Raw genomic sequence first — 17,634 nt, forward strand, 5'->3', positions numbered from 1 at the left:
ATACAAACAAGGCCCGTGAAACCCGGATGGTTTGGCCACGTGGCTTCAGGATGGACTGTGGCGCTGCCCCATGTTCTAGGATGCTTCTGAGCCTGGGGACAGGCTCCAGGCCGCGCCCCGCCGCCCGGGGCGGGGGCCGTGTGGCCTCTGTCACCACTATCCCTGCGGCGTCGGTGGCAATGAACACGTTGGCCAAATGGCCAGTAGGGGAAAGGGTGTGTGAACCCCGGTGCCAAAGCATCCCCGTGCTGTGGTTCCAGCCCCCAAAGCCGGCACCCTCGCCTGTGACACAAATAGCTTAGCTCGCGCCCCTAAAGCAAGGGGCCAGGGGCAGCGCCATCGTGTGTCCTGAGAGCGAGGACTGAGGCAGGGGTTGGGGCTGCAGGAAGTCTGGGAAACCACAGGCGCCAGCGCGGCTCAGGTTCTGAAGCCCCCAGACTGCAAGCACCCTGCTGGGTGCTCTGGCCACGCGGGCGGCAGGGGATCGGGGTGGGGCTGGCGTCCTGGGAATGTGCCCGTGGTCAGCACGTGGGAGAGGAGAACACAGTGGGGAAAAACCCACTCGCTGTGGAGACGACTTGAAAAAGCAAAGACCTACGAGTGACCAGGTAAAGCTTGAGAAGATCTTCTTGGGTGAGAACTTAAAAGGAGAAAGCCGGACCTAAAGACAGCTGGCCACGGGCCATCGTTGGGGGATAAAGGCAAAACATGGATTCAGAGTTGGAGAAAGCGTAGACGTGTCTCCCACAGAGCAGCTCTGAATAACCAGCATTTTTATCATAATTCATGGCAGTTTCACTAAATGTATTTATTTCGAAGCAGAATCTACTAGTAGACAAGTCAGTATCGTTTAGCTAGAAAGTGATGTACAATCGAATGTATCAAATGAACATTCCGTGGTGGAGTTTTGTCTGAGATGCCTTGTGCTTCTGACAGGTGGAGCCCGTCTCAGCAGCTTGTTCCTAAACCAGCCTCGTGACTAATTCTTGACACCTCGCCCTGTGAGGCAACATCCTCCAGACAGACGCCTAATGAGACGCAAAACACACTCATCCCCCAGAGTGAATTATACGTCCTGTAAAGTGAGTCACATTTGCCGATTCAGTGGTGGATTTTGCCAAGCACGTGCATGCGTGCGTGTAGGGGTTGGGGGTGGAGGAAGTGGGGCCTGTGGCCAGGACCCGCCCCAGGCTCTTTGTGAGACTTTCCATTTGGCTAAAGAACCCCGGCGCTTCCTGTCTTCTGTCCCCTTCCGTGGGGCCCGCGCTGTCCTCGCAGAGTTTACAAGCACTTTTGTTACAGCGTTAAAATGCACGTTAGGGTTTAAATTCTGCAGCAGCTCCACTTGAGGAGGGCAGATGAAAGCCGCGTGCACGCGTTGGCCGCTGTCTTCCAGGAAGCCTTAGGACGCACTGGACGCTCTAGCGACGTCGGAAACCGAGTGTGGACAGCCACAAGGGACCGTCGCACCCCAAGCACAGGACAGGACGGAGCAGAGACGAGAAAGGGAGATGCCCGCGGGTCTGGTCTTCAAGTCTCAATGGTGAGCGACGGGGACCCCAGCCCGACCCTAGCTCGAGGGCCTCGAACCTGGAATGGAGGCTGGGAAGGCCTGGAAACCAGGGCGGGGCTGGCTCTGGAAGGTTTCCGGGTGATGCTTCGCGGGGGGGGGAGTGGGCGCTGCTCCCCAGCCCAGGGCTCCAGGGCCCGGGACCCAGCGGGATGGGGTCCTCCCAGGACCCTTAGCCCTGGGTGGGGGCGTGGGGCTCTGGCTGGAAAGACAGTGAGTGGCAGTGACTCTCAGGTTCCATCACGGTGCGTTTGTGTATCTTCTACTATTTTTGGTAGGATTTAAAAATTATTGGTTCATTAGCTGTTTAATAGAAAAATGGAAGAGACAAGGCGTCGGCAGCACAGGCAGCTCCTTCAGCGGTATCCAGCCTGGGGAGAGGAGAGAGGTGTCCGGTCACCTGCAGGCTCACACCCACCCGCCCTGCCCTGGATCGGGGCCCTAACAGGTACCTCCTGCGCCACTTCCTAGGAGCCTCTAAAGGGCCCGGGTACCCCGAGGAGTCTAGTGTGGGGGGCTGAGGATGAGCAGTGAGGCCTCCCCCGAGAACGGCAGCAACAGGACAGGAGGAGAGGAGACAGGGTGCTGGGCCAGGGCGAGACAGGAGTGGAAGGGACTCATTCGCCGGCCAAGGTGGGGAGCAGGGGGCTGCGTCTGCACGAGCTCCGACCGTGACGCACCGTTTGCTCCCCAGACTCCTGGGTGCGCGCGGGATTTCACCAGCGCCCCTGAGGTTTCAGAAGCTGCCCATCCTCAGAGTTCAGACGTCTCGTTTAATTTTCAAAGGCCTAACGACCCCGATTCATTTTAACTTTTTATAGTCCTCAACTTTTTAAAGCTCTTCCAGTGCCTTCTGTAGCTTATGTCGAGTTTTGCTGGGACTTGACTGTGTGTGTGTGTGTGTGTATTTTTGGCCAAGGCGTGATGTGGGATCTCAGTTCCCAGACCAGGGACTGAACCCTGGGCCACAGCGGTAACAGTGATAAGCCCTCACCAGTAGACCACCAGGGAACTCCCCCCGCCCCGACCGCGCGCCTTCTCTTGAGATCTGAGCCCGTGGATTATGGAAATATGCTCTGTGTGGCCCACCCAGGGCCCAGGCTAGTAACCTTGGAGGAAAGCTGGTTTCTGGAAACTCGCTTCGGGCAGCGAGTACTGTGAACTTAGAGCTCTTTTCAAATTGCTTGAGATGGGCTGAATTCAGGCGGCAGCCCCTGGTGTTACGGCGATGGGAGGCAGAGGAATGGGAGAGACGGTTGTTTGCCACCTGGGAGTGGGGCGCAGTGGCTTCTGTGTACTTCTGTACATATTTTTAAGTGGACAGAGAAAATCCCCCTCAACTGAGGTTCAAGGTGCTCCTGCTGGATTGATAGTCGCTGCTTCCTATTTCCATTCTAACACCAGTCAAGTGATATTAAAATCATACCCAAGGAAGTTCCCAGCAGTAATGAGCCTGACTAGCATCCATGAGAACGCGGGTTCAATCCCTGGCCTTAGATCCTGGATGGAGGATCTGGCGTTGCCGTGAGCTGTGGTGTAGGTCACAGACACGGCTCAGATCCCGCATTGCTCTGGCTGTGGTGTAGGCCGGCGGCTACAGCTCCGATTCAGCCCCTAGCCTGGGAGCCTCCATATGCAGCAGGTTCGGCCCTGAAAAGCAAGAAAAAAAAAAGCCCCCCCCAAAATCATATCCAAGTATACAAACAAATAACTACAAAGTGCAAAAAAGCAATTTCAGGAAAATGTGTGGCAATTACAGCCAATAAAGCTTTCTCAAGTAAATGTACAGTTTAGATTCAGAATCGTTTTTTTTTTTTAATTTTTTGGACCACACCCACAGCATGCAGGGATTGAGCCCAAGCCACGGTAGTGACAATGCCCAATCCTTAACCTGCTGAGCTACCAGGGAAACCCTCAAGAGTCATTTTTTAAAAGTAAGAAGTGATTTGAGAAAGATGATTAAAGCCTCAAGAGCAGAGCAGAGAAGCAGCAAAGAGGAAAAACCTCAAAGCTTGACCCGGTTCCGGCTCCCAGGAAGGAGAGCAGGGAGGTGGGGCTGCCGGGGCACCGGCCTCCCTCGCACCCCCACCCTCCTGCGGACGAGCAGAGGCTGAGGCCTAAGGACGGGCTCGGGAGACGCTGTCACCCTGCCCAAGGCCACAGTCAGGTCCCTCTCAGAACCTGAAATCAAAGCCGCACTTTCTTGTTCCCAACTGAATGACACCCTGCTGCTTCTCTAGACCCGACCAGAGAAAGGCTGGTCTGCAAAGCCTCCCGGGGACTCTGGGCGGGCTACCTGGCCTGCCCAACCTGTCTGGGAGGGCCTCTGTACCCAAAGGCCTCCCGGGAACCCCGTGCCTGGGCCTCTGGATTTTCCACGAGGCTAAGCAACTCCATCCGGACAGAGAAGATGTGTGTCAGGCTGGGGACCAAGGTCTTGGGAGAAGGTGGGCAGATACGGACCAGAGACCCAAGCACACCTCCGACCTCAGGAGGATGCGGAAGAAAGAAAAGACGGAAAGTTCTAGATCCCCGTGTTTTGATTCCCCAAGTTTGCTACATGAATTCTAAGTTGACCTTTTTTAATTTTTGCCTTTTTTTTTTTTTTTTCCTCCTTCAGGGCCTCATCCGAGGCACATGGGGGTTCCCAGGCTAGGGATCCAATTGGAGCTACAGCTCTGGTCTACGCCACAGCAACACCAGATCCCAGCCGTGTCTGCAACCTGCGCCACACCTCATGGCAATGCTGGATCGTTAACCCACTGAGCGAGGCCAGGGATCGAACCCGTGTCGTCGTGAAGACTAGTCAGGTGCATTACCACTGACTCAAAACAGGAACTCCAAGTCAAACTTATTTAAAAAAACAAAACAACTGAAAACAAAAAGCGACTCAGGGCTTTTTATAAGATTTTTCTCAAATTGTGAAACAAGGAACGGTGACTAGGCCTAGCGGGCCAGCGGGCAGGTCCCCAGGACGGTAGACACACCTGTGACTGTCCTTTCTGGAAGGGAAGCAGGCCTCACCTGGACCCAGAGAAGCCAGTACCTCTCACCCTGAGAAACGCGGGCTAAGAGCCAGCACTCGGATCCTCAAGGCCAAGTCCGAAGGGACTGGAGATAGGCTTTCTTTGTGGATAACACGTAAGCCTCCACATGCAGAAAAACAGCTACAAGGACACACACCCTGAGCTGGCCTGGGTTATGGGAAAAAGGAAACGGGAGCCCTGCCTCCTCTATGGGAACCGGTTCTGGGAGCTGGGCTTGGTCTGGGAGCCGCCAGCAGAACCAGCAGGGCCTTTGTCCTCGGCACAGCCTGGGATCTCTCAGAAAACCCAGCTGATTCCAAATGCAACCGGGAGCCCAGCTCCGACAAGGCTGCGCCAAGGCGAGCCGGCTCCTCTCCCACTTTAAACAAAATAATGGTACAACCACAGCTGCTTCCAGGAAACGCCCGAATCCCGCGGCCCCGGGGCCAATTCTTCATGGGCTCGAGGCCTTTTCAACGCACCCCAGCGGCCGGGAGACCCGGCAACTCCGCCCGCTCTCACCGCCCCCTTTTCTCCATCACCCAAGTTTACAGACCGCCCTGGGGAGCCCACCTTGCGACCGCTGATCTCCAGAGGCAGACTCTCCGCGGCGCTCAGCAGGAGGGGTCACGGTCAAGACGCTTCCCCAGCACAGAAGCCCCCGCGCCGGGTCCCCGCCCAGCCCAGGCCACAGCTGCAGCCGAGGCACCCAGAGCGGACGGCTCCGGGCCCGCAGCTCAGGCTCCAATGCAGGGGGTGGGCTCACGCCCCCTGCACTGACCGAGGCTCGGGGCCCGACGGTCCCTGCGGCCACGACTCAGCCCTGTGGCTGGGACCCCAAAGCAGTCGGAGATGCGCAGGGCCGGACCTGAGGCCCAGAGGGATCATAGGACGCTGTTCGTTTCCAAGGTCGGGGCTCCCGGGATGGAAGGCGCCCCCGCACCCACCTTGAGGAGCACGGCCAGCACGACGCCCAGCAGCGCGAGGAACAGGAGGCCCAGTCTCCCTTTGCTGACCCGCTTCAAGAAGAAGAACTTGGCCCAGTCCACCTTGGACTGGCTGTTGGGGGGGTACCTGAGCTTGTTGGCACCTTCCCCCTTCAAACTTTTTAACAGGCAGGGCCGGAGGTGGGAGAAGGTTTCGAAGCTGTGCTTGCCGTGATAAGCTCCCATCCCACTGGAACCTGAAATGAAGGGAGACAGGACACCAGAGGTGACAGGCTCCTTCCGGCCTCACGGTGGCGGAACCGGGAGCCCCGGCTGCTCCACCAGGACCCCCGCTCGTTCCAGGGCTGTCTCCCCGAAGGTCGAGCCGGGACTGGCAGCTCCCAGGGGCCACGTGTCACTGGTGCTGGGGACAGTGCTCGTTGTCACCAGCACCCCTGCTGCCAAGCAGGTAACCTGCCCAAGGTGAAAAGTGCAAAGCCCAAGCGTGACCCCAGACGTGCCGAGTCCGAGGGCTGCGGGCGCCTATCCCCACGGTCACACTGTCCCTGCCCCCCTGGCCATGGCCCCAGGGCTCCTGGAAAGTAACCAAGGCCAGGACGGCAGGGCGACGCGGCCACCTCTACCCCTCACACAGCTGCGCTCTCCACTCAGGCATGTGGCCCAGGTGACGGGGCCAGGGCGCGGTTTACTGGGGCCAGGCTGTGGGGCAGCATTAAGGGGGCAGCTGAAGCTGCCGACAGGTGTCCCAAGGTGTGTGTTCTAGAGAAAAAGCTCAGCTGTATTTCACGACACCGCCCGTGTTTGTGCCTGGAAGTCAGGACTTCTTCCTCCTAAGTGGCCCCGGGTCCTGCCTCGCAGACACCCGCAGGGAGTGGACTTTGGCACGTGCGCCGGACGTTAGCTTCCAACAGTCGGGTCTCGGGGAGCCTACATTTCCTCTCTGGGCTCTTCTTCCCCAGGTTTTCTTGAAAAGGCTGTCTTCCTTTTGCACTTAGGGGAACAAGGGTGCCGTCTGTCATGAAGAAGCACGTGTGGCCATGCCGCCACGTGCCGCTGCCTGTCGTGCAGGGGGCTGACCCCACGCCACCAGACTCGCCCTTGGAGCACCACTGATGTCACAGGAGCCGCGAGGTGGGGTCAGAAGCGTGCGGGGCCTGAGGAACTAGAGGTGACACAGTCCGCCCTGGTCCTTTGGGGATCTGGGCAGTGAGAGCATCCTAACTCCAGCCCCGAACCACCAGCCCTTTCTTTCCTCCACCACCTCTTTCCCCGCGACGCGTTCAGCCCATCAGCAAATCCCAAGGCCTGACCCCCGGAAACACCTGCAGGCTCCCCCCACGGTCCCGGTCCCCGTCTGCCAGCTCCGACCCGGTCCGATGAGTCCCCATCCCCTGACCTGGCACCTCCCCACCCCTCACACTCGCCAGCAGTGCCAGGCGCTGGCGATACAGCTACACCAGAACGGGGGGACACGTGGCCACCAGGGGAACTGTGGGACAAGTGCCTCAACCAGGCACAGGCCACCTGGCCCCTGCATCCCTGCGGCCTGAGCTATGGAGCTATTACAGGCGAGAGGGGAACGGGGAGCTTGAAGACCCAGGCTTCTGTTGTCTGCTCTTTGCTCTACAGGTTCGCCCTTTGGTAATAACGCCATCAGATGGGAGAGAAAGCAGCCACCGCCTGTGCCCCGAAGGGAAATAATAGGCTGGGCCCGTCCTCTCGGGTGTGGCCAGGAAGGCAGAGCACAGCCCAGAGGGGGCAGCAGGGCCCCGCTGTGTCCACAGAGCTTCACCGAGAACAGGTTTCGCCCTGCCTGACCCCTTCTGGGACAGGGGCGCTGGCTTGCTCTTCTAGAATCATGAAACACCTTGGGGGGCGCTGTGCGGGCACTGGGAGGGGCTCAGGTGGCAAAGGGACACTCCTGCCCCCAGCTGATTTCCCGCTCCTCACTCAAAACGCGACAGGTGCTTATAAAGCAAGAAAAGGGACATGGCCGCGCGGGGGCGGGGCGGTAGGACACAGAGACCTCAGCGGGGCCCCGCTGGGAGGGCAGGGGGCCCCTCGGACGGGCTGCGGGGGCACGGCGGCGGGGGGCACTCACCCACGCCTCCGAAGGGCAGGGAGCTGAGCATGAAGTGCATGATGACGTCGTTGCCCGTGACACCCCCGCTCGACGTCGCCTCGATCATCCGCTTGATGAGCTGAGGAGCAGCACAGAGGCCCGCGTCGCTGGCACCCACGGCTGGGATGCACGCCCTGGCGCGGCCAGCAGCCCCTCCAGTCGGGGCAGCATGCCAGCCTGAGCCCTGAGAGGGCACGGCTCGGCCAGCGTGACAGCTGCCGAGTCCCTCCCGCGGGGTCACGCTGCACCCCGAACCCGCCCCAGCCTCCTGCCAGGGACCGTTCAGGACGTTTCCCAGGGTTTAAGAGTGGCTGCTCTTTCTCTGCTCTAAGTCACAGCATGGGGTTAACAGATAGCATCTGATTCTTAGGAAATGCAAAAAATATTTCAGATTTCAGACACAGCATCCTACTTGTGAAGAAAGCAGTTGGTTGGCCCAGGTCGTGAACAGGCACAACCTGCCTGACTGGCAGATGTCGCTTTCACCTGGCTGCCCGCCAGCTAGGTCCTCTGTGCCAATGTCACCGCCACCCACAGCTCCTGGGACCTCAGCACCTGCTCCGTCCACCGCTGCTTGAGGTCACCTCATCTGTCAGCTGCTGTGGCTACAGTCCGCCCTGTGTCCGTCCCACTGGGCAGAGCTGCAGAGGTCACGACCCCGACAGCATCGCAGCTCTAGACATGGTCCCAGGACCGTACTCGGCCCGTGATGTGGGATCTGCTTGCCCTCGCCTGCCACACCTGCCCTTTCTCCAGGGGCGCCTGAACCTACTGCCCACCCGGAGGCCGCTGCCCCTCAGCAGCAGCCAGTCGCCGCCTGTGCGGATGGTCGAGCTGCAGGCAGAGTCGGGGTGGGGTGGCCAGGCCTGGGGGATGTGGTGTGATCTGCCGGCCAGGCCTGGGGGATGTGTGATCTGCCGGTCAGGCTGGCATGGCAGCACCGCTCCAACCACAGAGTCACGCCACGGAGTGAACCGTCTCGGAAGACGTCTCGACCAGTTCCTGAGCCTTGCTGAGTGGCCATGGGCACCAGGCAGGGATTAGGGAGGCTCCGTCTGGGAGGCCCGAGGGACCAACAGCGAGAGCTTCTGAGGCTGGCGTATGAAAGTCTCCCCAGGACGCGGGAGTTTGTGCCACTCCCAGGACGTGCCTCTGACCCCAGGGCCTTATCACCCAAGACGGCGCCGGTGAGCACAGCCCCACGGGGGCGGGGGGGGGGGGGTGTCTGGCATCACAAATAACCACCCCCTGCTCTGCGGCAGAGAAGGAACGGGGGTCACGGCCCCGGTCGTGGCGTCTGACCGGGGACCGTCCGCTGTAACGTTTACCTTATTGTTACGAGAAAATACGTAGAAAGCCAGGGGCTTTTCACGTTCGTTTATGAATTTTACGGCTTCGTCTGCATTCTTCACAGGCACTATTGGAAGAATGGGTCCAAAAATCTCTTCTCGCATCACCTTGGCTTCAGGATCAACATCGGTAAGTATTGTTGGGGCTGGAAAAGAAAGCAGCAGAACGAAAACGCTGGAGGAGGAGCAGCCCAGGATGCTGGGCTCATGGGGTCCTCTCCCCGCCTCCCACCCAAGTGTCATCTCCTGAGAAAGGTCCCGGGTGCGTGGGTGAGCTGTGCAGATGTTAAAATCTCCAAGCAGGTACAGTGGGGACCCTCAGGCAGCCCAAGGGGAGAGACTTGGGTGAATCCTGTACACCTGTGACCCCGCTGGGTGCTGTGTTCCCACGTAACAGGAGGTGATGTTTACGGCCAGTGCAGACAGCCCCTCCTCGGGTCAAACCAACACCAATTCCTTGTTGTTGTTGTTGTTGTTTTGTCTTTTTAGGGCTGAACCTGCAGCATATGGAGGTTCCTAGGCTAGGGGTCGAATTGGAGCTGTAGCCGCCGGCCTACACCACAGCCACAGCCGCGCGGGATCCGAGCCACGTCTGCAACCTACACCACAGCTCACGGCAACGCCAGAGCCTTCACCCACTGAGCGAGGCCAGGGATCGAACCTGCAACCTCATGGTTCTTAGTTGCATTCAACTGCGCCACGACGGGAACTCCAATTTTAAATGAATGTGTTTAAAATGGCAATACACTCTTGTGGCAAAAACCAAAACACACAAGAGAGCGCCAGACGACGAGGGCCAGCACAGCAGGGCGCCCGTGGCAGTCGTGGAGTTAGAGCTCCTTCCCTCCCTGGGCTGCTTGTTCTCACAGCCACAGCTGCCATCGAGGGGTTTCCTCCTGCTTCTCAAGGATGCCAGGAGACAGAAAATGCGATGAAACGTCTGCAACACCATACGCAACCAGTGCAACCCAGGGGGCGCTGTGAAACCCATGTACGTCGCCTTCCAATGCTTTGTAACAAGGGGGTGACCAGAGAGCAGTGCTGAATAGCTCAGGAAACACTGTGCATCCCTGAGGCGGTTTTGCGTCGGGAAACAGGAGGAACCGCTCCACTGCCTCTTCCCACAGGGAAGCTCCCGTTACCTATGTAGCGAGTGGCCTCGTCCGTCTCCCCACCGAAGGCTATCTTCTGTCCCTCGAGCAGACTCTGTATCCTCTTGAAATGACGGAGATTGACGATCCTTTCATAGTCCGGAGAGTCTTTTATATTATCTCCATAAAATTCCTGTTTAAAGCAGAATTTCCTCATCGCAGAAGGCCCGGGTCTTCATTTCGTAGTCATCACAAACTCACGCACGCCCCCAGACCAGGCCTTACCCCCCGCCTCCCGGCTTCTTCAGCAGCGGCGAGACGAAGCTCTTTGGCACGTCGAGGACAAGCACTCACGCACCCCCACACCTCCCACTTGCCAGGGGCTCCTCTGCTCCCTCCTGGGGTGAGCTCCAGGCAGGCCCTGCCCCGCGTCAGCCTCTCTCCTCCGGCAGGGAGCTAGGTGGCGGCGGCAGAGACCCTGTGGTTGCAAAGCTAACTATTCACCGAGAATCGTGAAGCCCCTCAAGACATCACAATGTAGTTTGGCTGAATGGTCCAAAGGAAACGGGGTTCCCGTCGTGGCTCAGCTGTAACGAACCGACTAGGGTCCACGAGGATGCGGGTTTGATCCTGGCCTCGCGCCAGGGGGCTAAGGATCTGGCATTGCCCTGAGCTGCGGTGTAGGTTGAAGATGTGGCTCAGATCCCGCGTTGCTGCTGTGGCTGTGGTGTAGACCGGCGGCTGTAGCTCCGACTCGACCCCTAACCTGGGTATTTCCATATGCTGCGGGTGCAGCCCTGAGAAGCATTAAAAAAAAAAAAAAAAAAAAAAAAACCCAAAAAATTTTCCAAAGGAAAAGAACCTCAAAAACCAAGCAATCAGCAGGACATCAAGCCCGTGGGAACTCTCAATTACGCTCCCACCACAGGCTGTGGGCTTGCCCCCCACTCACGGACTCCATCTGGACAGCGAGTGGACACGCATGTCCTTGGGCCCCCACTCCGGAGCCACAAGCTGCAGCTCAGGACCCGGACACCTGGGCCCCAAGTCGGTCCCGGGGGCGTGAGGACTGGAAACCCCGTCCACAGCTCCTGGTGAAGCTCGGCGAAGACCCGCGGGCTGAAGATTTGCAACGCCTCAGAGCACGGCTGCAGGTGCTCGGGGGTCACCACGCTCGCCCGACGTCCACACCCAGACCCCCCGCACCTCCGTAGTTCCTGTCTGCACCGAGCTGTTCCAGTAACTTCTCCCCGCGGGGGCTCCGTGACCCGCTGCCACCACCACCACGGAGCTGTCAGAGGGCCTCGCCCCATCCATTCTTCCAACCCAAACCCCCCGTTTCTTCAGGCTCAGCCCAGGACACTGCCGTGTGGCCTTCCTCAACCCCCTCGAGAGAGTGCATGGCTGTAAACACCCCACAGGACGGGTGGCCGTGTCCAGAGCTCACCAGACACATCTGAGTGCCCCCCCCCCGCCCAGCTGGCGACCACGGCCAGCAGCGCCCCAGGCCAGAGGCTGCCTGCCTTGCAGGGGGCTGGCAGCATCCTCCCAAACCACCAAACAGCTACTTTGTCTTAAAGCAAGAATTCCACTAAGGACTCTTGTCCCCGGCAGACCCCCTGGACAGCGCAAGTGCGTGTGACACAGACCCAAGCCCGCGCCGTGGACCCCCCAGGAAGAGCGTGCGGGGCATTCGCTCCTCAGTTGGGAGGTGAGTTCAGCCACATGTGCTCCTGGAGTTTTCCTGGGGGGGGGGGGGGGACAGCCCCTGCGAACAGCTGATTTCATTTCACTCCAGGTCCCCGTGAAACACACCTTCACGGCTTCCTTCATCTTCTGCACGACCTGGTCCTGGAGGGACGGCTCGCAGAGGACGTAGTCGGGGGCGATGCAGGTCTGCCCGCAGTTCATGTACTTCCCCCAGGCGATGCGTCTGAGAAAAGCCCCGAGAGCCACAGGGTTGAGCCCGCCGGTCACCCGCCCGCACGCCTGCGCTGGCTGAATGGTCTTCAGCCAGCTCTCCTCGCCCACGGACTTGGTAATCTTTATCGAAAAATGTTTTAAAAACTCATCGCTCCATCAGTCCATTGGAACTGAGGCTAGAACGTGCTAAGGAGCAGGGAAAGCCCCGTGCCAGGGCACGCGGGGGAGCCGCTGCCCACCGCAGCAAAAGGGAGCGACAGCCTCGGGCACCTTCCCCTCCCTCCAGCCAAGGGGACATCCAGCGGACAGGACCCCACGCAGACGCCACTGCTCCTGCGGAGGCTCTGGGCCCCGCTGCAAAACGCCAGGTGCAGGCCAGACAAGCACCCGTAAAGCACCCGTGCCCCGCGCTGGAAAGCTGTGCCCCAGATGCGCCCCCTGAGGGGTTCCTGTTCCAGCAAGTCGACGTCTCCTTACAAAGCCACCCTGGGCCCGGGCCCAACCCCCGCCCCCTTCTCTGAAGCGGGGAAGGGGCCCTGAGCACTGGCGGCTGTGGCTTTCAGCACTTGCTATCAGCTCCACTGATTGAGCAGCGAGAACTTGAAACCTTTCGTCTCCCAGCTCATGGGTGCGAGATGCTGCTCTACCCTGAGGGGTGAATAAGACCGGCTTTTATCCACATGGGAACTCGGTTAAGAGCTGGGCTTAATGCCCTTCTCGCCACTGTCTACTTCTGGGACCGTCAGGCAGCAGGGAACCTTCTGGCCACATCTACCACCTCGGGAACAGAAAGAACACTGCGTCATCCCTGCGGTCAGCCAGGGGCTGTCCGGACCCCGTGTCCCTCACTTGGGGCCACGGTATCGGGAAGCGCTCTGCCAAAGAGCCCTGTTCCCCCGTGAGGACACCACCCACCCCGGAGCAGGAGGCGCAGGGTCCAGGGCAAAGAGGCCCCGGCGGCCCCAGCGGAGGCGTCTCACCGGGCTGGGACACTCGGGAAGCCAGAGGGCCAGTCTCACCTGCAGGCGACGTCCAGGTCACAGTCTGGGTCAATGTAACACGGGCTCTTCCCCCCCAGTTCAAGGGTCACAGGGGTCAAATGCTTGGCAGCGGCTTCCATGACAATCTTCCCCACCGCGGTGCTTCCCGTGTAGAGAATGTGGTCAAATCGCTGCTCCAGCAGCTTCGTGGTTTCCTCAACGCCGCCATTGATGACAGCGTACAGGTCCTTGAAGGAAGAAGCACAGACACCTGCACCTCCCGCTGATCCTGCCGTCGGACACGAGCGGTAGAACTTGGGAAGACGCGGCAAGGGTCCAATGGCAGCGGGGAACCACAACCTGCAGTGGGACTGACCGCAGAGCCCAGTGGACGAGAGGGGCGGCTGGACCCGACCCGGGGAAGGCACTGCGCGAGTGAAACGAGGCTTCCCTGAGACCGCGGCTGCTGCCGGGGACCAGGGGACGGGCCCCCAGCCGGGGTCTTAACCTGGATGTCCCTCTGCACGGGGCTCGGCCCGTGTGGGAGCCAGGTCAGTGCCTGCCGACCGAACAGGTGCCAGGCTCCCCGGTCAGGGCCCAAGTCCCCAAGTGGGACCCGGGCTGCACCTGCACCCTGAGCCTGCCGGCTCCCAGCCTCAGCCTCCTCTTGGGGCGGGGGGAACAGCACAAAGGGGCACGCCGGGCCCTTCTCAGCACTGTGCCATCGGGAGCAGCTACATAAAGAGCGGGCATCTTAGATCACGACAGCAGGAGAAGCCAGGTGGCAAGGACGGCAGCAGAGGGCCAAGTTGGGGAGACTCTGAGGCCTGGGCCTGGCTCCCGCCGGCTCCCTGCTGACGCCTCGTCCACCCGACCTTCACCGGCCCAGTTCTGACCTGCCGACGGCTTCGTCCGCAGAGCGTGTGCGACTGCCCCCTCCCTGCCACAAGCACAGTGGGCCTCCCCCTGCTGCTTCCAGATCCTGCTCAGGCCGGCTCGCTGTCTCCCCACCCTTCTGAGCTGCCCTTGGGCTGTGAGCCCCAAGGACGTCGGCAGCCGTGACGCTCGCCCAGGACGCCTCCCGGCAGCAGCTCCGCCGGGCATCACAGCCCCTCCTCGGAGGCGCCGGGGCCACCGCAGATCGCGTCCTGCCCCGGCTTCGGGTCACTGACTCCGGGGGAGGGTCCACGCTCAGTCCAGGGGGACATTTTCCTTCTGTAGTTCTCGGGCCACCAACACACCCGCTTAGACACGGACGTGCTCGGTGAGGACTGCGCCTCGGCAGGTCCCTCGGTCGGTGAGGGCACCTGAAGCCCTGTCGGCGCAAACAGGGTCGGCGTGAAACGCCAGATGGCGGGGGGTGGGGGTGGGGTCTGCCCACGCTGTCATGGGCCTAAACAAACCTTCCCCCCCAGTAGCTGAGCCATCCTTCAGTTTGTCTTGGAACCAAACTCCTCCTGTTAAGCCAAGCGCGCGAGTCTTACCCCGGAGGCCTGGCCGCCAGGACAGGTGCCGGCGGGAAGGGCACTGCAGGTTCAGCCTGCCAGGCGGATGCGCCCAAGAGACGTGAGCTGCTCTCACCTGGTCTAAATACTGGGGGAGGAGCTTCGCCAAGATCTTGGCTGTATTTTCGCTGATTTCGGAAGGTTTGATAATCACCGCGTTTCCTAGAGAGCACAAAGTGGGCAGCGCTGTCGCGGACTCGGGGAGCTGACCAGGCGCCCAGATGGTGCCCGCGGAGAGGGCACAGGCCAAGCCCTCCAGTGGCCCGGGCTCTGCACCCTGCCCCGCCTCCTCAGTTCCCACCATCAGGCCTGGCCACATCAGCCTGTCTCCTCCCACCCTCTCCCACCCTCCGACTTTCCTGCTTGCCCTGTCATTGTGCCCTGTCATCTTGTTGTGCAAACAAGATAAGAACTTCATCTCCCAGCATGTGCTCCACGCCCAAGCTACCATGACTCCCGCAGCCCGTATGTGACTAAAGAAACGGGTCAGACCCCAAAGCCAGAGGTGGCAGCTGAAACCGCAGGAGACCACAGGTGCCTGACTCCAAAGCTGGGCCTGCCGGGTCACGCCTGCCTTTGCACCCTGGCAGGTCCATTCCCCGAGGCTTCACAAAACAGTCACCCTACACATGTTTGGAGCCCACTGCACAGGTAATGGACACAGTTACAAATTCTCAATGCACTGCCGCAGTAAACCAGGGCAAAGCCCCCAGGCGAAAGTACTCAACTAGACACACTCCTTAATTTACAACCAATCAGAGACTAAGCCCCTGGAGGAAGGTGTGCAGCCGGGGGCAGCCGTCAGACCTGCAGCGATGGCTCCTATCAGAGGCTGGATGGAGAGAACCAAGGGGTAGTTCCACGCGCCAATGATCAGCATGACACCCAGGGGCTCTGGCTGGACATACGCCTCGTCAAGCATGGTTAGCAGGTTCTTCTCCGCTGGCCGAGCTGCAGCCCATTCGGGAAGCTTCTCCAGCGCCAGATCAATTTCCCCAAGAATCGTAAGGACTTCTTGACTGTAGGCATTGAGTTTGCTCTGTTAGGAGAGGATCACAATTAACCCTCCTGAGCCCGCAGTGTCAGAAGCTCGGGGCTGGGCACGCCCACAGAGGCAGCTGGAAGGTCGGACTAGCTGCCAGCCACGCAGAGCCTTCTGCCCCTCCCAGCCCGCGAGGAGGACTTGCCAACTCCCTTTCTAATATCTTCAATCCCTCTAAATCCTTCTTTACTGATCCAGACCATTGGAAGTCAGATTTAAACATTAACACTCTCGGAGTTCCCATCGTGGCGCAGTGGTTAACGAATCCGACTAGGAACCATGAGGTTGCGGGTTTGGTCCCTGGCCTTGCTCAGCGGGTTAAGGATCCGGTGTTGCCAGGAGCTGTGGTGTAGGTCGCAGATGTGGCTGTGGTGTAGGCCGGCAGCTACAGGTCTGATTCGACCCCTAGCCTGGGAACCTCCGTAGGCCACAGGAGCGGCCCTAGAAAAGGCAAAAAGACAAAAAAAAAAAACAAAAACAAAAAAAACCACTCTGGAGAAGACGTCCCTAATTAAGAGTGTGCCTTGATCACACTTTATAAATGACAGCGACGCCACGCTGAACTGTTTCTTAATATTTCACTGGCTTTACGACTGCATATTTGTGTACATTTTGTTTCCCAACCGAATTTAAAACCCTGAAGAGCAAAGAGTTTAGTATATTCTTTTTTTTTTTTTTTTTTAGGGCCGCACCCGCAGCATATGGGGGTTCCCAGGCTACAGGTCCAGTCGGAGCTGTAGCTGCCGGCCTGTGTCACAGCCACAGCCATGCCAGATCGGAGCTGCATTTGCAAGCTGCACCACAGGTCAAGGCAACGCCGGATGCCTAACCCACTGAGGGAGGCCAGGGATGAAACCCGAAACCTCATGGTCCCTAGTCGGATTCTTTTCCACTGAGCCACAACGGGAACTCCCCTTTATACTTCTTTAGCAATCCTGCATATTTACACACACACACACTCACAAATGCTTTTAAAGTGAACGATTCAGACTTTGGAATCGTACTTAATCCACCTTGATTAACAGGCGTCCCAGGCCCTCTGCCCCAAAAGTACTCTAAAGGAAATTTTATAGTCGCTGTTGTCACAACTGATGTTACCACCTACCAGGTAATCTTTGGGAGTAAGTGAGAACCGTTTCTCACAAAGAACAGCGTGAGAACGGAGCTCACAAAGCCAGAGCAAGGCCCTGTTACCCCTAGAATGAAAATAAAAAGTAAAAACAAAATGCTAACGAGATTATTATGAAACACAGGGAAAGTGTGTGTATCCCAAAGGCCACCCAAAGCCGTGTTGCTCAAAGCATGGTTCCCAAACAGGCAGCACCGTCTCATCTGGGACCTTGTTAGAAACTCTGACCCGCCTCCCAGACCAACCGAAGCGTCATTTGCATTTTAACAAGGTCCCCAGGTGACTCGCCGGGGGGGCGAGGGTCTGAAACACTAAGTCATGGAGGAAAAATCTGAGTACGACAAGCAAAAACCCCGTGTCTACATAAAAACCACAAAGTTAAAAGACAAGAAAAGCCTCGGAATCAGAGGTCTGAAAGAAACGAAGCTGACACAGGATGTTCGGGGGGAACGACCGCAAACACGGAGGGGAAAGGGCAGGAACGTGTAGGGCAGCGCAGAAGGGGGGCCGCGGGAAGCCACGGCCCGGCGGGGCGCACCTTGCTCAGATCCGCGGCGATGGCCGCCAGCAGGTCCTCCTCGCGCTCCTGCACCATCCTGCGCAGGGCCTGGAGCTGCTGCAGCCGGAAGGCCAGAGGGCGCGATCGGCCCGTCTGGAACGCGGCGCGCAATCGCTGGACTTCGCGCTCCATGGCCGGTCCTGCAGGGACAGGGCGATCGGGCGCCGTGGCGGGCCGCCCGGACACCGGGAGGCCGGCGGCGCCTCCCCCATCTCCCGGCTTCCCACCCTGCCTTCCGGACCCCCGCCATCCCGGCCCCTGCCACCCCGGCCGCACCTCGGTCCCGAGCGCGCTCGCTCCGCCGCCACCAACTGCTCGACCCGCGCCCCGCAGGCCGGGTTCGACACCGAGGCGTGCGCCTATTGGCTGGCGCGGCCCACGTGACCGCCGC

At 59.5% G+C, this 17,634-nt stretch overlaps 1 protein-coding gene across 3 annotated transcripts; it reads right to left on the reverse strand.

Moving 5' to 3' along the window:
* On the reverse strand, positions 784-17,623 carry ALDH3A2 (aldehyde dehydrogenase 3 family member A2). 3 transcript variants are annotated; one of them, XR_002337385.1, is made up of 11 exons: positions 17,520-17,623; positions 17,223-17,383; positions 15,321-15,552; positions 14,590-14,675; positions 13,048-13,256; positions 11,921-12,038; positions 10,157-10,298; positions 8,994-9,160; positions 7,645-7,744; positions 5,544-6,533; positions 784-1,941 (listed from the first exon to the last, which is right to left on the reverse strand). XR_002337385.1 is itself a non-coding variant. In XM_003132032.5 (11 exons), exons 2-11 carry the CDS (start codon positions 17,373-17,375, stop codon positions 1,927-1,929), a joined length of 1,458 nt encoding a protein of 485 aa, XP_003132080.1. In that variant the 5' UTR covers positions 17,376-17,383; positions 17,520-17,623; the 3' UTR covers positions 784-1,926. The 3 variants fall into 3 exon arrangements, 2 of the variants coding, with proteins under 2 accessions (XP_003132080.1, XP_020923604.1); XM_003132032.5 differs by having other exon boundaries at positions 5,544-5,779; XM_021067945.1 differs by lacking the exon at positions 784-1,941 and having other exon boundaries at positions 4,456-5,779.

This window comes from Sus scrofa, chromosome 12 (genome assembly GCF_000003025.6).
Source record: "Sus scrofa isolate TJ Tabasco breed Duroc chromosome 12, Sscrofa11.1, whole genome shotgun sequence".
NCBI lineage: Eukaryota > Metazoa > Chordata > Mammalia > Artiodactyla > Suidae > Sus > Sus scrofa.